The 21,578-nt window shown below is 41.9% G+C and overlaps 2 protein-coding genes across 2 annotated transcripts in view; both read left to right on the top strand.

Annotated features, from left to right (window-relative positions):
* Nucleotides 1-3,562: 3,562 nt before the first annotated feature.
* Nucleotides 3,563-5,837, top strand: LOC108931394 (transcription factor Spi-C-like). The gene is made up of 5 exons (XM_029259558.1): nucleotides 3,563-3,622; nucleotides 3,900-3,990; nucleotides 4,767-4,888; nucleotides 5,129-5,228; nucleotides 5,347-5,837. Exons 1-5 carry the CDS (start codon nucleotides 3,620-3,622, stop codon nucleotides 5,835-5,837), a joined length of 807 nt encoding a protein of 268 aa, XP_029115391.1. The 5' UTR covers nucleotides 3,563-3,619.
* A 796-nt stretch (nucleotides 5,838-6,633) lies between these two features.
* mybpc1 (myosin binding protein C1) overlaps nucleotides 6,634-21,578 on the top strand; it is a 40,311-nt gene continuing 25,366 nt past the window's right edge. Inside the window, exons 1-5 of the mRNA XM_018747039.1 lie at nucleotides 6,634-6,701; nucleotides 7,083-7,124; nucleotides 11,473-11,551; nucleotides 15,940-15,966; nucleotides 17,383-17,451. Of these exons, the coding sequence (XP_018602555.1) occupies nucleotides 7,095-7,124; nucleotides 11,473-11,551; nucleotides 15,940-15,966; nucleotides 17,383-17,451 (205 nt within the window). The 5' untranslated portion in view covers nucleotides 6,634-6,701; nucleotides 7,083-7,094. The remainder of the gene's footprint in view (nucleotides 6,702-7,082; nucleotides 7,125-11,472; nucleotides 11,552-15,939; nucleotides 15,967-17,382; nucleotides 17,452-21,578) is intronic.

Below are 21,578 nucleotides of genomic sequence, written 5' to 3'. Positions count from 1 at the left end.
AGATTTTATTTTCATTTAAACAGACTTTAATTGATCGGTTGAACTCAGGGGCACTGCAGAAATCTGTAACACTTATTTCCCTTGGAGGGCACAAATGTCATCCACTGAAACAGTATAATAGAATGAGCCAATGTTTGAAAATATGTGGCTGCACTGGAATTTAAAAAAAAAAGATATATGGTAGCTTTAATGGGACTGAGTTATGCCCTGAAATATAGTGATTTTGCTTTAGACGTATTACTCCTAGCTGATATTCAGTGCCACACCATGTTAATGTACATTTCTAAGGTTTGGGGCTGTAATCCTAAAGTTTTTCTCTGTGTTTAAATTGTTCTTTGTTGCAATACGTTTAGAATAGGGCAGACGTACAGTATAAAGGTTAACATATGATTAATTCAGGTATATTTTACAGATACAGCATCCCTGATTAAATACATGTATGTAGACATTCATTCATTGAGCAGGTGCTTTCCTCCAAAGTGATTTATAATGAACATGATTTAAAACTTAAATTGAACAAATACCAATTTGATTTCCTGGATTTAGGCCAACACATGCAAAAAAGGCAGAGACAGAAGCAATTCCTTTTCTTTGAAAATGGCAGCAGCTTGACTGGTGTAGCAGAAGTCATTACCACAAAGCTGTGGTAATCTGTGCATCTCAGGCATTGTGTCCGTAATCTCTCCATCTCGGTGTCCAGGTGCCCATTCTCACCCTTTCTCCCCTCAAAAGGGGAAGTGCAGGAGGCTGTCGGTTGATATTTAAAACTTCTGTGGTGCTTGCATTTGATGGGGACACTTCTCAAAGAGCTGCTGTTTGTTTTGAGAGGAGTCGGGATCTGTGTCGCACACACACGTTGTGGCATTATTCGAAATTAGCTGTTTTTACGTGCCCTGGTTGAATGTGAGTCATGGTCATTCATTGGTGCTCAAGCAACCGATCCGAACACTTTCTCCGCGCAGGACTTTGTTCTTTTGTTCCCAAAATGCTTCAGTTCACCACTTTCCATTGCGTGTCAAGTATGATATTTTAATGCAATATTCCGTCACAAATAATTAATCTGTAGTTGTAATAATGGGTTGAATTCTTTGAATCTGACTTATTACGAGTTCAATAAGTTGAATTCATACAAAGGAGACACTTCTAGTTAGATGGGACAGCTGCTAGTAGAGTGGTAGTGCTACTGCCTTTGGATCGGAAGGTTGTAGGTTCAATCCCACCTCTGCTTGTAGTACCCTTGAGCAAAGTACTTACTGTAAAATACTACAATGAAATTACCCCCCACTAAATGCATAACTAACTATAACCTTAACAGTGTAAGTTGCTTTTGAGAAAAGCATCAGCTAAATTAATAAATGTTAACTGATGTGCGTGAGTAGTGTGTACCAGCAAAATGATGATATGACAGACACAAGATGTGTGTGTTAACATCTCTTTGTCTTTTGTTTACTTTGAGTTGCTCATCACTTTGGACAAAAGCATTTGCTAAATTAATAAATTAATGAGATAAAATGAATGTAAATGAAGAAAAAAATCAGAGCTAACCCCTTCCTATATCTGTGTTGGTGTTAGTCAGAAAGGCAGCCGTAAAGGAGGTGGGGAGAAGAAAGTCAGAGGTAGACGGTGCAAAACAGAGGCCCATTTCTCACTGCGACTGAAACAGGTTTCACCACTGAAGGTAAACAGGCTCCAGCCTTTCGTATGATTTAAAACCGATCTTATTTATAAGGTAGGATGTTCTGCTTGTGACACATTTTTAAAGTGTGAACAGTAAAAGCTTGAATTTATCTCACTCTACGTGAGAGATTTAAGGGAACTAGAATCCCCTCCCACTGCCAAATCATTCTTCTTATCGCTCGCTGCATTGTTCTCCAGGCTATAAGTAGATGTCTTTAAAAAGCAATCCCAGCAAACTCCGCTCAAAACCTCTGGACAATGTGTAGGTACTACGGCCATGTTCCTGGATCTTTTGTTATTCACTGGACCAGCATAATTCAATTTATCCATATGACATAGCAGTAATTTGTGTGCAATGTGCAACCAGATTGATAAGAGCCCAGAAAAACATCTATACCATTTCTTTCTAAGCTGTTTTCACATTAGAAATGCCCTCCTCTTAAATATGTGCTGGTGTATTGGTTAGAAAACCAATAAAGCCAAAAGGACACACACTCTTGAGGAAAGTGCACCATTTGTTCAGTGGGTTATTTCAATAAGGGTGGGTGCGGTGGTGCAGTGGGTTTGGCCAGGTGCTCTGGTTTCCTCCCACAGTCCAAAGAAATGCTGTTCAGGTTCTCCCATAGTGTGTGAGTGTCACAGAGAGAGTGTGTTTCACTAATGAATGGATGAGTGACCCATTGTAAGTAGTGTATCTATCAGTGTAAGTCACCTTGGTGAATAAGGTGTGTGGGCTGATAACACTACATAGTATCCATTGTAAGGTGCTTTGGAGAAAAGTGTCTAAGTGAATAAATGTAAATTTCAATAAAATGTCAGCTGCACAAATTATTGTTATGCATTAATCACAGTCCAGTTTTATTGCAAAACATCATTCAAGCAATTTTCCAATGAGAATGACAACAAACATCACACACACAGGCAGAAGCCACTTGTCCCAGTTGGGGTCGCGGTGATCCGGAGCCTAACCCGGCAACACAGGGTGCAAGGCTGGAAGGGGAGGGGATACACCCAGGACAGGACGCCAGTCCATCACAAGGTACCTCAAGCGGGACTTGAACCCCAGACTCGACCACTGCACCCTGCCTCTACAAGAAACATGACGTATTGAATTACTTAATTCATGCTGTACAAACTGTAATCATTGTCATGCGTGTAAAGCTTACATGCGAATAGGCTGTGTCATGTAAATATTTCTAGGCCACCTGTGTAAGTGATAAAATGTGTATGTAATTTCTGGCAGCAGTTCCTGTAAGCATGATGGCATCTGTACAGTGTCACGCAGTTGTTAAAGAGGCCAAAGGTCATTCATCCATTCTGTTCTCCAGGGGTTAAAGGGGGCCAGCATTACACTGATATATTGTACTGTGTGATATCTGGTATTCAGATGAGGCCTGAATTGGTTAAATCCTGAAAGCTGTTCAATGATTAAAAGTTATTGTCTCTTATGAGCACTAAGTATTGTGATGGAAATGAAGATTATGCAGGAAATTTGGCCCGACTTCCCTATGTTTGCCATACGAGAAATTATAACAGTCAATGTTACCATGCTAAAATATAAGGGTAAGTATCAGAGTAAATCCTTCAGCATTGTCCATTTTGGGCTATTGACATTTCTCTAATAGCTTCACACGTGTTCTGTGCAGATGTGCAGCAATCATCCAGCAAAGGTGTTCGGTTTCAGAGGATTCGTAGCCTGAGTCCGTGGCAATGTTCATATGAAAAGGGTGATTGTGAACTGACTATCTGATCATTTACAAAAAGAGAAGTTTACTCCAGCTCTGCTTGTCCTGTGAAGAGGTGACGTTGTATTTAAAAAGCAGCCTATGTCTTTATCTGACACATCACTTGTTAGGAGGGACAGAGGTGCTCATGGTATATATACCTGCATCTTACCTGGCTGAGCTTCACATCCATTGGCCATTAGCACCACTTTTATGCAATGGTAAGGTATTTTTTTGCAGTTAACGAAAAGAATTTGTCTCTGGGTGTTTGCGGATGGCAGTAGCACTCACTGGTGCCTTGAATATATATTTCACATATTTATTACGCTGAAGCAATATTAAACAGTAGTGTTCATTATATTTCAGCAGGCAGCGGTAGATACTTATTCCTACGGTATGAGTGTACAATAAGCTGGTGTTTGAACATTATTTGTCCTTCAACAGAAATGCTTTTACTATTTTAGTCACTTTTTAGTTGTATGTATGTGTTACTTTTAGAACCACCTGGACCAGGATCTTTTGAACCAGGACTTCCAGGATGCCATCGACGTAATTCAGCGGGACTCTGACAACCCACAGTATGAAACAGGTATTATTACGACGCAATAAAACATTTATTATATTGTTTTTTTATACTTGCTCAGTGTGAACCTGCTCTTTGGCACGTGCTTTTCTTTGAAGTGATGAACAACACAAGGAAGCAAAAGTATATTCCACATCAGACAGAGGTTTTAGATACAGACCCAAGATTATTAAAGCACTGCTTGTTTGTTTGATACCTCCTTTTTCCTAGCAAACATTTTCAAGTAGCTAGTTAGTGAAGTGGCACAGGAACAGAAAAATATGTAGATAAAAGCAGCTGATGGTGAAAGACTAACTCGCGTAGCCATTATTAACTCAGGAGGGAAATGGGTCTGAAAGAGATGTGTATTGAGAACTGTTATACTATGCTCTCTTATTCTTTTAAATAGAAAGCAATTAACCATTGATTGGTTAACCAATCATGATTTCCAGTCCAGTGAATAAATTACTTTATTGCGTACATAAAACTACTGTTATTTTTGTATGGGAAACATTACATTTACATTTATTTATTTAGCAGACGCTTTTCTCCAAAGCGACTTCCAACGAACTCTATGTAGTGTTATCAGCCCACACACCATATTCACCGCGGTGACTTACACTGCTAGATACACTACTTACACTGGGTCACTCGTCCATACATCAGTGGAACACACTCTCTCTGTGTCACTCACATTACATTTGTTCATTGCATTAATTTGTTCGTTTTTATCACTTTGTGGTCTGGAGGTTTATGTTAGCAGAGCTGCAGCTAGATAACTCTGTGTATTTCCATGTTCTCAGAATCTAAATGCTACGAGATCCTGGGCGATCAGTTTCTGACTGGACGGCCCAGTGTACCCTACTACTCTATTAACCCCATCCCTGATGCTCCCGGACCTGCGTACAACTGGAGCGAGACTCCTGTGAGCATACAGTCAAGTTGCACCTTCGCATACCCTTTTTAACAGTGCTGCTCTTTATGTGTACACCTGTTTATCTTCTCGTATGTTCCAGACTGCATATTTTACTTTCTGTACAGTCATGTAAATCAGTTATGTTCCTGTCTCACAGTGCATCCCAATGTTAATGTATCTTGTTAATGTATACATGTCTACGTGAAAGGTTGATCAGTATCACCAGATCATCTTCTCTTCTGCCCTCAGTCCTGGGCTCATGGGGCACCTGATAGCCATATCGCTTCTTCTGTGGCGTTCCAGACTGCTCAGGTCTGCCCTTTCTTCCCTTTAGAGCGGAGTGGAAAGAGTGGTAAAGGTAAGTAGTCAGGCCTTTTGGGAAGTGAGGTCTTTAAACACTGTCCAGGATTTGTGCAGTTTTGCAATGAATGCATCTGAACTGGAATGTGCCCAACCCCCAATCCTAGGTCGTAAGAAGTTACGTCTCTATGAATACTTGCATGAGGCCCTCCACGATGTCAACATGGCCGACTCCATCCAGTGGGCAGACCGGGGAAGCGGAACCTTCCACTTTGTGTCTAAGAACAAGGAGAGACTGGCAGAAAGCTGGGGCAAGCGCAAGGGCAACCGCAAAACCATGACCTACCAGAAGATGGCACGTGCCCTACGAAATTATAGCCGCACTGGCGAGATTGTGAAGATCCGGCGTAAGCTAACCTACCAGTTCAACCCCGTGATCCTGCAGCGGCTCAGCTCCGGGTACACCTCCTGCCACACCCCCATCTGTACAGTGAGCCACAACCCACGAGAGACCCTTCCACATCACAGCGGCCCTGCCGAGCAGGTGTACTACGACACACTAACACCCACTTGGAACGGCTGGTATGGACAATACACCAGTGACAGCAGCTATGACCACAGCTTCACCTACACATGTTCCAGTGCAGCTAAAGTTTGAATCTGCGCTTTGAGTGCTCTAATATTGGCAGCCATGTCAATAAACATTAAAAAAACTGTTTTTTTGTCTGAGGATGACATCACAAATGGTGAACTGTATACAAATACATAGCCTTGAGGTTGCAGATTTATGTTTCATTTACATTTTTGTCCTCTGTGAGAAAACTGCTGTGTTTTGGTTTGCTCTGCTATGTATTCCTGATTTACAGCATAATGCAGCTAGTTTATGTTTAGATAGTGTATTAAAGCTATCTTGCACATCGTATGTAGTAGTTACTCATCATTGCATTGTCTTGCATAACTATTTATTAGTTATCAGTTAATGCAAAAGTATTGTTGAATGTAAAAAATATTTATATTTTGATTTTTGGGAACTGGTACTTGCATTCTTTCGGAAGGAATCTAATTTCTGTCTTTCCCCTTTGGACTGAATCGAATGGCACCAGCATACGAGCTTGTGAAAAAATAACTAGAATGAAATCTTTCATCGCACTATAAATATGAAAGAAACTATTAATCTGGAGAAAATGGAAACACTGTTTTTGAAGAACTAGCTAGCTATTTTTTGATTCGACGTCCAGATTGTATTTTTGGAGAAGGATAATAAACAAATGTGCGTTCATTGTTCTGATTCTTTTCTAGTCCGTAGCTGAGATGTGTTGAACGGGACTGCCGACAGGGGGCAGTAAAACTTAACTTAAACTGCAGGCCGCGAGACCGCGGTAGCGCACCGTACACGCTTGGGTTCTGAACGTGCTGCGCTCAACGGGAAGCGCTAGGACATTTCCGTGCCACAATGCGAAGTGCTTTTCGCTCATTTGGGAACTTAGGTCTGATAAAGCAATGATTTCCTCAATTTCGGACAGTACGTTTAATAGTTTCACATCTGAGGCTTCAGTTTGAACTATTAAAATACACAGTAAAATTCTTAAGTTAAAATTCTTTAGTAACGATAGATCTATTTACGACGCTGGGTAACGTGTAAAACTGAACAGTGTTAGAAGTAAAATCTTAAAGCAGCCAGTTTTCCATACGCTCCCTTAGACTTAGCTGTATCTGAAAACACTATTCTAAGATACTTTCTGTACTGTTATGTATTTACTTTTCTCTGCACTGCATGATGATGGACATTTTTGTGTCACCCATAATAAATAACACGACCATTTTGAATTTAAAGCCAATAAGTTTTTCGGCAGTAACGCTATAACGCGTAATAACGTATTCCTTTACGTTATTATTTTAATAGCTTTTTAGCACAATGACGAACAGTAAGAGAGACAAAGCAAAGGTACGTTGGGTCGGGCGCGCGGTGATACCCCGTCGCGTGCCAGTATAGGAGCGCGCGGGCGCGCTTGGCGCCAGGAGATATGTGAAAGAATTTTGACAAAGTTGATCTTCTTTTCAAAGCCTGACTGCCTGAAATAAGTTAAGAATGTTTGTATTATGTCGAGGATATGTGGTAAGACTGTAAACTAGAGCTTTAAACACTTTTTAAAAGAATCTCTTAGTGCGTTTACACTTACTAACGCAAATTAGAAGCCCGCCAAATCATGAAATTTTACCCTGAGGCAGCGGAGCCTGAAATCATTACAAAAAGACTCAGTTGATATCAGTTCGGCTCCCTGAAGCCATTGTTTTGTTTATTTCTTGAAAGGTTTTTACGTTCTCTGCATCTCTAGACTTATTTTTTTCCGTAATAGTTGTCAGCAGGAGGATGAGAACTCAGGTTTTGGACTAAAAACGTAACTACTAGTAGTTCTCTCAGAGGAGTTACACACACCTACTGTGTTATACACACTGACTGGGACGACTCCTTAGGCTTGTTGAAACATCCCATCTTGTTAAAGGCGTGACAGTCAGTGATTTGATATGTAACTGTCCACTCAGGTAGTGCTTTAACTGACCTGTATGGCGTGAATGTATGTGTTGTCGAACCCATCCGGTTTAACCCCTGTGATGGTTAAGCAGTTTTTGCAGCTGTCTGCCGTGTGGCCGCTCCTCTGCACTTCCTGCCAGGTGAAGCATTCTTATGAGGCTCGCCGATCAAGGTGGCCCACCTTCACAGACCCATATGATCTCATGAGTCTGTTTATGGGACCTAGTTCGAAAACAAAGGTGAAGCAGATGAAGGGAGGTGTGCTCTTCTGAGAACACTGGGCATATTTTTGGGCCACAGAGCGTGTGAGTGACAAGCCAGAGGGGTCAGGTATCACGACCCAGAATACCTTTCCTTTCATCTCATCCAGACTAACTGATGACAGTCTCTTGGCAGAGAATTTGGTGATGTGCAGTTTGTTATGTGTCTAATTATAGGGAAAAGCCCCATATACACAGTGCTTTTCAGGGATGGGAGGTGGGGGGGGTGGCTGTTTGAAGAGATTACTCGGCAACGAGACTGATTTTCACGCAGCTGGTAGAGGGGAGCAATGGATCGTGTGTGCAGGAATACATGTTCTCACTAGTAGATCCTTTCTCTGAGGCCAAAATTCTAATCGTAGCTCCGGGTCATTTTCCATCTCCATATTTAATAGCAGAGATGGAAGAATCTATTTATGCTTTCATTGACCATACCATCCTTGTTGGGTCAGAATTTCCTCTGTTCCACAGGGAGTGAAACTGAACAGGGAGCAGGAGACAATAAATGAATGCCCTTTTTCGCAGAGCATGTTTGAAGCTCTTTGTTATTTCATTAATTTTTATATATGAGTTTTACATTGCTTTAAAGAAAAGCATCCGCTAAATATAATAATGTAAATTTAAAGATGTAGGGAGGAGGGGGTGTGGTGGTGTGATGGTGTGGTGGTTCAGCGGGTTTGGCTGGGTCCTGCTCTCTGGCAGGTCTGGGGTTCAAGTCCCGCTTGGGGTGCCTTGTGATGGACTGGTGTCCCGTCCTGGGTGTGTCCCCTCTTCTTCCAGCCTTATGCCCTGTGTTGCTGGGTTAGGCTCTGGCTTGCTGCAACCCCCCTTGGGACAAGTGGTTTCAGACAGTATGTGTGTGTGTGTGTGTGTAAACATGTAGGACCCATCTGACCATATCTTCATTATCTGTTAAAAGCCTGCATGCCTCTGAGAAACAATGGTATGTACTATAGATTGGTGTTGGTCAGCAGGGGCCACTGTAGGTCTTTGAAAGTCTTGTCCACATGGCCCATGCCTCCTGTCCCCTGCCCTCAACTGCTCAGTCTACGATGATGTCAGGTCTAAAACCAGTTGATGATTCGAGTTCTTGTCTGGCTTGGGCACTTCCAAATGGTTTTGGAGTGCTTTGTGTCAGACCCACATGATAATGCCCTAAGCCCTGCATTTCTGAATGGAGTCCACCGGGGAGTTATATATGGGCCTATGTCTGCTACCAATAAAGGGCACATTCTTTAGAAAAGGCCCAGCTCTAGAACCTGTTACATAATTCAGCTTTTCAGGATCATTCTCCTAACTGTGAGAACTGTTAATTTTCTGTAACACAGCACTGTCCTGCTTACTCCTCAGAGTCCTGCAAAGATAGTTGTAAATAAGACATGGAATTACCAAGTTGGTAACAGTGTGGCATTTAATTTTCATTAGAGGAGGCTGACTTCGTAAATACCAGGGGACTTATGCTGTAGTATCAGTAATTAACACTTTCAAACACATAATGGTTAATAAGGATTTCAATGGAGAATCTTATTTGATCCTTTCCAATGTATCTACCTTGATCTGATTACACAATTGCAGTCCATAGATGACGCCTCATTTTCTGCCTAAGGTTCAGATGTCTTTTTGGATTACATTAGGATTTCTAACATGAGGGATTGTAGTTTGATGTAAGATAAAGAGATGCATCTGGAACATATTGTGCGTTAATGTTTACTTAGGCCTCTAGTAGTCGAGAACTGCATAATTATTTTGCACCTGTCATATTGAGATTTCGACTGGCAGAGAGACACAAGTTGTATTGTAATCATAATCAGATGACTGTGATGCATCTGTGTCAGATGTTTTGGCCCCCAGTAAAACGGCATGGTGTGAGGGTAGATGAATATACCCCTCAAACTTCTTTTGATTATTCTGTCAGATTTTAGCCTTGTTGCGCAAGCTCTCAAGGTATGGTGAAGCCCACATATTGATTTATTACTTGCACAATGCGTTAATAGATTAATTAGGAGTTCAGCAATGAAATAAGTCTTAAAATTCACAATCAACCCCTTTTTCCATGTCGGATATGTCAAATGTCAAGGTTTATGAAGACTTTCTATGTATAGGCAATACTTCGAGCTCCCAGGCACCCCCCTCAGTATTTATTGCTCTGGCTGTTTCAGCCTGCTGCTCTTGGATCATATCCCTACCAGATTAAACTGATCTGTGACTTGGCAGGAGGTCTGCAGACTCATTGGGTGGCTCAACATTTCACGTATAGGCACTACTCATAAAACCCTTCATTAAATTCAGAGTTTTGCTGTAAAGGCTCTTTGTGTTCCGTTTCAGAGAGCATTTCATGATGTGAAATTTCTAAGCCAGATAATTTAGGATATGAGAAGAAGGGAGAAACATTCCAACTGGATATTTGATTTTTGACTTGTTATTCAGCCATGTCCTATTTAAATATCCCGTACTCATTATATTCAGTTTGAAGGGGCGTTAAGTATGTTCTTATTACATAACATTCAGATACAACAGTATTAAATTTTGTTGAAAACAAAAAGTATTGTCCAGCATAAAATGCATTATTATGAAATCCTGACGACAGCAGAACACCCCCATCCTGTGTCTCCCTGACAATATGACACACTGCCAACGCTCACACTCTCCACTGTGTGGCTTTTAATTTAGCAATGCTGATGTTATATCCTGTTTCATCATCGTCCTCAGCAGCACTCTATCCAGTTGTTATGTTAAAATCTGTGCTGCTTTTTATGGAGCTTGACAGAAACCAAGACCTCTTGTCCACATTCTGACTGACAACAGTGGACAACAAGGCAGGCTAAGGATATCCACTGAAGAACCAAGTCATATGGCAAGAAATCTAAAAATAAACAGCCTTAATTCTGTTTCTGTCATGGTGTAAAAATGCAGCCTGCTTTTGTTAAAAAAATACTGAGAGTGGAAATATCACAATGTGAGAACTGCATCTGATGCACTCTGATGTTTAAGACTGTAGAAATGCAATCTTCAGAGATAAAAGTTTCTCAGTGCTGTTGAACATAATCCTCCTGGATTCCCACCCCATCTCTAAACACCCCAGCACATGGCACATAAGGTGTGTAATTCAATCTTGTTGCCCTTGTTTGCCATCAAAGGTTCCTACAGGAGTTCCTGTGGAGAGACTTGTTATCCTAAACTGGCCAGCACACCCATTTATTGAACCAATTGGTTTATTCTGAAGGAAGTTACTGATGTGTGTGGGTTGGTCCAAAAGAAAACTGTAGAGAGGAATGATGCTTGAGTAGGAAAGAGTGGGCTACATTGTCATTTACTAAGAGGAGGGGCCAACAATCTCTCATATAAAGAGGAGGAGCCTGTCACCCCCTGATCTGTCACTGCACTGCCACTCAGGGTCCCTCTTTGTCCTGTTCACCCTCCATCTCCAATCTGATCATATTTGGTCTGAAGTTATCAGAGTATCCATTTTGAATCCTGCCTCTGTCTCTCATTCCCTCCAGGGCTTACAACCCTGCCACTCTGATCCTTTCTGCGCTGATAGTGGGACACCGTTCAAAATGCCAGAACCTACCAAAAAAGGTAAGAGCTTTTCTCCTCGATTCTCATTTTCTTCATCATTATCCTTGAAGAAGGCTCTGGTGCACCATGTGGTTGAAGTGACTGACTTTGATTTCTGAGTCAGTTAGTGAAATGTCAACCCCGTCAAAGAGGGTCAATCCCTTGGTCACAGTGACAGATGTACAGTCCATCTCATTGTATACTGTGTAGATCTTGTCCTCAGCTGAAGTGATATCTGTTTCTTTACCCTTGTTTCAAATTTTATGAAAAGCATTTCTTTAACTTCACCACCCTTTGATCTCTGCCTTTGACCACTACGTGTGTTGGTTCCTGCAGGCCATCTCTTTTTACAAGTTAGGGAGCCAAGACTGGCCTTTGACAATGGCAGGTTAGTTTTGTAGGTTCCATAAAATATGTATTCATTGAAATATAAGGGACATGTCTCAATGATGACCATAGAGGAATACTGATTAGGAGTTCCTGCTTTGTCTGCTGTTGTCAGCTTTTTGGAATTCAGAATGTAACTTTGGTATTCTATTTCTTCTGGCATGGTACTGGCTGGTCAAGGCTGGCACCACCCTAAAAACATGTTAGTAGATCCTAGAATTATGTGTAAAAATTTTAAAATTTCTTAATTTGGTATAGATAATGTGTTTTAGACTTTTACTTTTTTGGTGAGAGATGGACTTATGCAAATGGAAATGATATGCAACTGTCCTATCCCCGCACCCCACCAAACCCCTTGAATCATCCCACTGGCTAATGTTGGTTGACCCCTAACACCTCTCTCTTTCACACTATTCCCATGGGCTCCTAGTGGCACTTATTTGCTTGATGCTAAGGATAAGGATAAGCAGAGCGTGATGACAGTGTCCTTATATCACCACCTAGTCAGTTTCTCAATTTTCTTGTCCCTAGATGACTGCAGTAGAGGACTCATGATACCCCTTTGTAGTACAGAAAGAGTTGTGGATGAACATGTTTATCATTGTGCTTTTTGTCCGGAGCAAATGCGTGGCACTATCTGTGGCAGACCTGTAGGCGCACATGCAGACACACCAACACTGGAGGGCACAAGAAGGTATCTGCAGCTGCTGTGCAGTTCACTGTCTTGTGTATCATAATGGCTGTTTATAAATATGTCAGTTCGCAATTAGTGGCGCCTGTTGGCCACTCTCAGCCATCACTCTATTAGGTGTACAAGCCCTCCTTGATTGATAATGGAATTTGATTCCTGACGATGTGCTTCACCATTCTGCTTTACTTCTGTGCATTCAGACAGTCAGTGAGAAATCAAGGTTATGTAGGTGCCACTAAATGGACTGTCTTTCCAATGGGCAATAACACAGGACACTCGGCTGCCCCTGTTATTCACAGCGTGACTTTGGGTGCATGATTGTATTCCTTGTCACAGATAGAAGAGATTTATTACACACAGACACTTCTGCAGGAAGCTGAAGATAGTAGAGGTAGTACAGTTCCAAGCAGGTGGTCTTCACTGACAGCTGAACTAAACAGAAAACAATAAAATGTACATGTGACTGTAAAGGCAATAATTTCAGGAATACTGACTGTTAGACCGAAATAAACAAGGATCAGAATTGGCTTGAGTCCACATACTTTAATTTTATTGGGGGATATTTTATTATTTAAAGTACAAGAGCAAGACTGTGACTGCAGTACACTTGGGACAGGGATTCCAGATCCCCGGAATAGTCCGGAATGACTGCCCTTTTAATCTCTGTCCCCCTCTCTCTGTGAGGGAGCTTCAGAATATTAAACCCCAAACACCCCTGTGGTGAAGAAGATCCATCTGGCAGAGAGTCTCTCACACGCACACACACACACGCACACACACACACACACACACACCGTGCCTACGCTGACTTTGGTTGAATTACATGTCCTCAATTGACTGAAGTTATGGCAGCCACAACCCATTAATCTTGCTGCCTTTAGACAAATATAATCGTTTGCATTATCAATTCTGGGCCATTTGTCAGCCCTTAGAAAAACATCCCTGGTGGTATGCATTCTGCTACTGAGTGTGAGCCAGGGTGTCATTTTGCTCTTGTCATCTGTGCTCTTGTTGGATCTTCATTACTGCTGGGTAAAATGTCAGGTTTCCACTGGTTATTATGCAGTGGCCTGTCTCTCTGAGTGACCACACAGGGACAATAGGGTCTCTGCAGAAGACTTTGAGTATGTGTGTCGAGCCAATGAGCAATCACTCACATGTGAGGGTTGGTGAGTTTGTCTGTCTGCAGCAACCGTGGTGGTGACAGCTGAAAATACCTGCCTCGCTGTCAGCTGCACTGGGAGTTGTGGAGTTGGTAGGGGAAACAATAACTCAGTGAAGTCTCTGGTGTGGTAGACAGTAGCTATCCGTGGAGTCCGTGTAACTAACTCCACCCCTAGTCCTCTGTTTTGGTCATAGAGAAGATGGTAAGCTCTTACTAAATACAGATAATGCAGGGCACTTGGAGCAAAAGCATGGAAGGGGAGGGTCAACCCTTACAGGACTTCGACAGTGTCTCATGTTGGCACAGCAACAGTCGATATTCCTTTGGATCTTTAACTAAGACACTTTAATGGCAGCTTGTCGGAATCCACAGAGAACTGTGCCAATGCCTGGTGCTGGTGAGAGGAGAAACAAGATCAGAAGGACATCCGAGGGGCCAGATGTCAGAGAGAAATGTTTCCCAGGGCTCTAGTTCTCGCATGTTCTACTCTCTGGCTAAGTAGAGGGAAATGTGGTCTATTGCAGCCTCAGCCAGGTGGAGTATAAGCTATCAGTGAAATACAGAGATATTCATGCAAAATTATTGAGGAAAGTTATTGGGAATGCTTTGGTTAGTCCAACTTTTTTTGTTGCTCCATTTCCTCATTGTGAAGTTTTTAGAAAGTTTAGAATTTTGTCATATTGTGGTAGGTTGTATGATATAATACAAAATTTAAAGCAATACAGTCATGTTTAGTCTTTGTGACCAGTGCTGCTAGAAAACAGTGTAGTCTTGAAACTTGTATAGAAAGGACACACTCATCAGATGTAATTGTTTCTCTGGAATGAAAGCAGCTATCTCCATAGTATGAAATGAGGTGGATTTGCTGATGAGCCAAAGTAATAAAACATGTATGATACACATGGTGTAGATTGATGCTAATCGAGAAATGTGCCAGCCGGCACTGACAGGAACAGGACCAATGGGAATCTGTCTGCAGTATTAAAGCAGGGAGCTCCTATTAGATCCTAAGAAAGGGCATGTCCTCCAGGTCCCAGACTCTGTTTTTACCCTTTTCTTTCACAAGTGATCAAAATTCAGGCACATTCTAAGTTGTGTACACTACCCATAGAAAGTTCAAGGACACTTTCAGTCAAGTCAAACAAATTGCTGGTTATTTCCATTTATCACAGAATGGAGAGGCCAGACTAAAGTTTACATGGAAAAACCAACAATGGCGATATTCACTCACCCTCATTTTGCACTATTTCCAGTCACTCTGACCAGCAGCTTATTCGTCCATTTTGATGAATTCTCAGATGGTAGCAGCTGGTTGTCATTAATTTAGGCTGTAAGAGGCAGGCAATGGAAGGCCATCCATGAAGGTTTTCCCTTGCCCCCTGCCAATGAATCACCACTCACCAGCTTGTACAAATTTTGTTCACAGGTATTTGGTTAACATGTTTGAACAGCAGATTAGTCAACATTTCTTCCTTGCTCTTCTCGAGGAATTTACAAAGATTGAGGACATTTATACATTAGTTTGCTTATGTCTAGTTTGCCCTATACAAGTATTGCCCAAGTGTACTCAGACTTGGGGCTGCAGTAGTGCGCAGTGGATTTGGCCAGGGCCTACTCTCCAGTAGGTATGGGGTTTGAGTCCCACTTGGGGTGCCTTGTGATGGACTGGTGTCCCTTCCTGTGTGTGTGTGTCCCCTCCCCCTCCGGCCTTGCGCTCTGTGTTGCCGGGTTAGGCTCCAGCTTGCCGTAACCCTGCTTGGGTCAGGTGGCTTCAGGCTGTGTGTGTGTTTGTATTCAGACTTATGCTGGAACTGTAGGCTTGTACAAGGCTTGACTGATAACTTCCCTACATACCCATAAGGTTAGGGGAATGTGTAGTCAACCTTTCAAACAGGACTGTAAGTTATATTGACAGGTATTCCCTGTCAATATAAAATATTAAACTAAGCAAATCCTCTATCGTGCTCCATTTATGTAACGTATCACCATAGTTGATATGCATTTAAAAGTGCATAGAAACTGTCACCAAATAATTCTCAGATGTTGGTTTTTGGGAGTTTCTAACTGTCCTATAATAAATCTGTAAATATGTGGTATAAAGAAGCAATATGTTTTTTTGGCATTGTAAAAATATTGAAACGGATTGCTTTTCTTTCTCTTTTACAGATGAAACATCTAGTGCCCCCCCTGAAGGTGAGTCAAAGGAAACAACCCAGTATCCTCTCTGTCTGTACTGCAGAGATCATAGGCTAAGGGGTTTACTCTGCTTGAGGTTGGAAGTAGAGGTGTATAGATAAGGAGGCAATGAAGGTGTGGATGAATGAAGTGAATGAGTCTTGAGACTGGAAAGCAGAAACTGGATGTGACATTGAGGATGATGAAATGGGAAGTAGAATACATTCTTCTATAACTCATGACAGGAACCTTTAGTAAGCTGGTAAGAGGATTAATGAGGCAAGTCTGGGAGTTATATTATGTAAGTCCTCTTCAATTGGAAATACAAATAGTTTGATTTTGCGAAGGATGATCTACAATTGTTTTTCACATTAAGGTCCTGTTTCGTGCAGCACTGTTAGTGTCCAGGGAATGTAGTTCAAAGAGCAGCATAAACCTGTTAGCCTGCAAAGGGGGTTTTCTTACTTCACAAAATACTCCCTTGATGTAGTAGTGATTGTTTGTGTGTGTAAACATGGAGCTGAGCTGACAGGCGTACTGATACCAGCACCAGTGTGGAAATGTGCTGGTTGCCATAGCTGGGCCGGGTGTAAATGTGGAAACAGGGTTATTACAGCCATAATGGCTGTCTAGTTGTCCACACTCTTCCTGTGCTCATCAGACGCTGCCTGAGCTGCAGTTTTCCTTCCATGTGGAACAGATAGGATCCTCCCAATCCCTCAGAATTCCACAGGTTGATCCCAGCCTGTTGATTCAGCTGGCATAGGCCTTGACATGTGACTGTTGCAGTGGAGTCCCATTGGCTGTGGGCCGATGACTGGGTTGACCTTGGTGGTGTAAGTGAATTGAGCAAGTGGTATAAAAGTGTTATCAGTTGGCAAGGAGGGTGGGGGGAGAATATGGAAGTAGTAAGTATACTTTCCTCACTGCTTTCAAAGACAACTTTAAAACATTCACTATAGCTTTGAACATATTTGCAATACATTTTGTCCGGGTGCCATATCAGTTTTTTACCATTGTTCATGTATGTGCACACATTGTCAAAATTTCCTCCATGGAACACTCACAATGCTTCACACCAGACGCACCTTGTATTGCTGGCAAAGTTATATCTTGGGTGTCATACATAACCGATCCTTTGCAGGGGAATGGCTGTATAATCAAGTATATAGGCAAGGCATGATCACAGTTGCATATTAGTTCCCCACCATCTGAAATGAACCCTACTTTTAATGTGCCTTCATGGTGATTGTGTCAGTGTTCGTGTGTGAAGGCGTGTGCATCAGGTGAGTTTGGACATGACTGCAGCTAGCTCTGTGCCCTGCTACCATTGTTACTGGTTGTCTGTGGCCACGCATGCCTTTGCACTCTGTGACTTGCTGCCCTGCTCCAGTGGTACCAAGTGTCATCCAGCTGTGTTTGTCATGTGTTCAGAGAGTGTTGGTCCAGACAGTAGTGAAGCTCCACCCCTTCCTGAGATCTCGCTTGAGATTTCTCCACCAGGTGGGTAATTGTACACTTTGGTCTTACCAGTGCGGTCTGTCTTTATCATCTTTACTTCTAGTGTCTTCCTCATTTTCGGCCTCCCTCCATTTTCTCTAAGCCAACTCTATACTTCACTTGGCCGCTGCCTTTCTTGTCTTTGTTACACTTCCTCATTCCTCATCCCTTTTCTCTCTTTCATTCCTTCTCTCATCTTCCACTCTCACTATCCTTCTCATCATATTGTTACTACAGCCACTTATTCCTCTGTCATACCACTCCAGGCGTTTGTCACGTGTGTGGTTGTGTTTGACCACTTTTTTTTTAGAAATCACTTTGTGTTTGTGATCCTCCACATCTTCACTGCCATTACACACCTGAGTGTCCTTTATCCACAATGCTGTGGTCCCATCACGCAAGATCATACACTTACTTACCAGCCTCTAACAGTCTCATGTGTCCACATATGCACACATATACATCCAGAGTCATATTACCATATGTAGACAGTTGTGAGAAAGTTTATGAACTCTTTGGAATTAACCATTAATACAGAAATCAGGATAAGTGTAGCTCATAATAATAAATAAAGACATTATTATTTAACAAACAACATGCACAACATTTTACATTGCCACATTTTTAATGAACAAATGAACAAACATTTATGGTCACAAATGAGGAAAAAGTATCTGAACCCTTATATTTGGTCATTGGTGTAACTTTCTTTATTGCCAGTAATTTCAACAAAATGCTTCTGAAGCTGCCGATGAGATCTGTGCAGTGGTTGGAAGGTATTTTGTCTCATTCCTCTAAAACAGTTTCAGTTCATGTATATTCTTGGTTAAGTCTTGCTTGAACGCCTGCTTTGTATCATGCCACAGCATTTCAATAAGTTTGTGGTCAAGAAGATGACTTGGCCATTCGAAAATACAGAATTTCTTCCACTTGAGCCACTCTGTTGTTGATTTACTCCCTCATCATTATACTCCCATCTACCATGCTTCACAGCTGGGAGGAGGTTTTGGTTTTTTGTTTTCTGCCACCAAAACGATGTGTAGAGTTAGAAAAAAGTTCAACTTCTGTCTCATCTGTCCACAGAACATTGTTCCAGCAGTGCTGTGGAACATGCAAGTGGTGTTTAATAGATTTGAGATGGACAGTGTTTTGTTTGGAGAGTTGTAGTTTTCTCTAGGGTAGTGTCGCATTAATAGTGCTTTTGTTCGTTGTTCTTCGTTATGCTAAACTCACAGCCACAGACGTTATCAAGTGCAAGAGATGCTTGCCTATGCTAAGCTGTCACCATGCGGTTCTTTGTCACTTGTTCAGGATTGTATGGATCCAGTTTACGTTTGGACTGATTTTGTAGGATGCCCACTCCTAGGGAGACTACAAACGGTGCTGAATTTCTTTCATTTGTAATCAATCTCCATGAGTGCTGACGGTTGGAGGCGCAAGTCATTAGAAATCCTTTTGAAACCCTTCAGTTGAGTTGAGGAAGGAGTGGTAGGAATATCTGACTCTAGTAACTCCCTTTTCAATGACTTCCTTGTCACTGTCCTAGAGGCTCACATATTTTTGCCTTCAGTGACTTGGATTGTTTAGACAATTTTTTTAGTAAAGATATGAAAATGTAAAATGTGTGTTCTTTATCTTAATTTTCTTTATTATGAATTATGAAGATCAGTTAACATTTTCAGATCCATTTTTGCTGAAATCCCCATAATTCCAAAGTGCTCACACTTTCTCACAAGTATATGTACACTTTTTCACATACACAAATGCGCATGGTGTCAGACTCCCATCAGACGAACAGTCGCATTTTAACACACAAAGTCATACCCCTATATGTATATGATCACTCGCCATCTCAGGCACCGCTACACCCCACACAGTTCGTGCACGGCCTGTTGTCCAGCTACACAGTTGCTATGCCTGTCTCCTATGCATTGTTTGCCTGGTTTTTGCATGTGAATGAGGTGCAGAGAATAGAGGAGGCAGGCACAGGCACTGTTCTCGTTCCCTGTGCAGTGCAGAGCAGGAACTGCAGTGTTGCGCCCTCTGCTCAACATTCAGATGGGATGGGGCCATGGTGAGCATCTAGCTTGGAACACTCAGCATGTCTTTTATTCCTGACAGAAGGCTCTCACAGTGGGTGTGGGCAGTCCTTACTGTACAACATCAATTATATATACATCAAATTTATGACTACATATATAAAAATGAGTGTAAACATAGCATTTTAATTGCCCTCACACTTCAGACTCTTCTACACAGTGAAGTGCAGGAAGGACAGGAGAGTGGAACTCTGCCCCCACCATAGATCCAAAACAATTAGACTGGTGTCTTGCCCCACATCTCTGGGCCAGCATTCAAAGTGGAAGTAAACTAAGTGGTGTTCTGTTGTCAGGTGCAAGCAGATATTTATGCTTCATCCTGTCCTTATACTACATCCAAGTACTCTATGTAAGTTAGCTTTAAGAGGATGGGACCAATCTAGTCACTCTGGATCTATGCTCTGCATCTCACATACCACAGCAGTGTATTCAGTGTGTACATTCGTTGCCTGGGCGCTGTGTTGGAGGCCTGCTGCTGGAGCGCTGTATGTGCCGTACAGAGGCTGTAGAGGAGGTACTGGAGCCTGTAGAGGTTGAGGTGAAAGAGTCCATAGAGGCTGTGGTGGAGGAACCCATGGAAGGGGAGGTGAAAGAGCCATTACTGACTGTAGAGCCAGTAGTCATCGAGAAGGCACCTTGCATGCCCCCTCCTGCTGGTAAGTAAGTTGTTTCAGTAGTGTGTGCATGACCTCCCATTAATGGGTGGTACCGCAGAGCTGTTCCCATTCCCACAGTGCTCTTCAGTTCTCTTTTTCAAAGTGAATATACTAAAGTCAAATTTGAGGATATTTTGGGAGGACAGGGTTAAAATCTTAGCAAATATCATACTTGTTCACATGAATTATAAGAGATTTTAAAAAAGGCTAATCTGAAGGATAAAACTGATTCTGAATGAAAATCTAATGGAAATTAAATTGGTCTCAAAGGACTTGTATATTCTAATTGGCAGTCGATACCTTGTGCTGAAGAGCATCTTCTTAATTTTTCAGCTAACAAAGAGACGTCTTTATTCCTCTGTGCCGTAACTCCTGTAATTAGGATTTCTTTGAATGGGCTATGTGTTCAGCTGCATTTTTCTCTAGAGGTCCTCACAATACTGCAGTAAAGCTCATTATGAAGTTCATTAGCATAATTTTATTTTTATAACATTGCATGAGTTCAATCTGCATACTATATGTATTATACTGTTGCCATCCACTCTAGCATAATATTTAGAGGTATCACAATTAATTTTCTTCCACTTTAAAGAAATCAGTCAATAGGGGGCATTTTAAGATATCGAATTTAAACTTCGTAAATTAATTTAATTTTACTGAAACAGGAAAATTTTGTTTTGTTTGACAAGTTACAGGACTAATACAGTACAGGTGTGGAGGTCCCTACTCCTGCAGCAACCCATAGAATCCTTACAGTCTTTCATGTGTGCTGTGTAAAGAATGTATAAACTATGTGTATGTTTTTAATCTCTGTTCTAAGGTTCCTGTAACTGTTAGGTGCTTGCAAGTTGTCTCACACTTGTGTATGATGTGAAAATTTTTTTAAATTAGTGTGTAAGTTAAGCTATGTAATATAGCTTTGAGTGAGAGTTGTGCGTAATCAGTGTATGAACTATAAGCAAGTTGTGTGTAACCAGTCAGTAAGCTGTGAGAATACAGTGTGAACGGGTTGAGTTTGGTGAATGTAATGAGTGTCAGCCATGTCCCATCCAGAGCAGCCAGTAGCTGTGGAGGAGGAGGAAGCAGAGGCAGGCCTTGTGGTGGTAACCCTACCTCCAGTCCCAGAAGGTCTGAAACTAGGTGTCACCTTTTAGCTCTCTGTGTGTATGAGCGTTTATAAACTTGTGTGGTTGCGTCTGCCTCCCCATCCCAGCCCTTCCCTTGGAAAAGAATTGCCCCTCCTGGAGTGCAGAGCCAGCAGCTGCAGGATCAGCCCAAATAAAGAAAGGGTGGCTCAGGTTTCGTTTCCAGCAGCAGTGACATCACATAGAAGCCACACATAGTGTGGATCACAAAGACCTGTTGTTTTCCTGGA

Source organism: Scleropages formosus, chromosome 2 (genome assembly GCF_900964775.1).
Source record: "Scleropages formosus chromosome 2, fSclFor1.1, whole genome shotgun sequence".
NCBI classification, from domain to species: Eukaryota; Metazoa; Chordata; class Actinopteri; order Osteoglossiformes; family Osteoglossidae; genus Scleropages; species Scleropages formosus.
The sequence above is the reverse complement of the archived record's forward strand: the minus strand, read 5'-3'. Positions and strand labels throughout refer to the sequence as shown.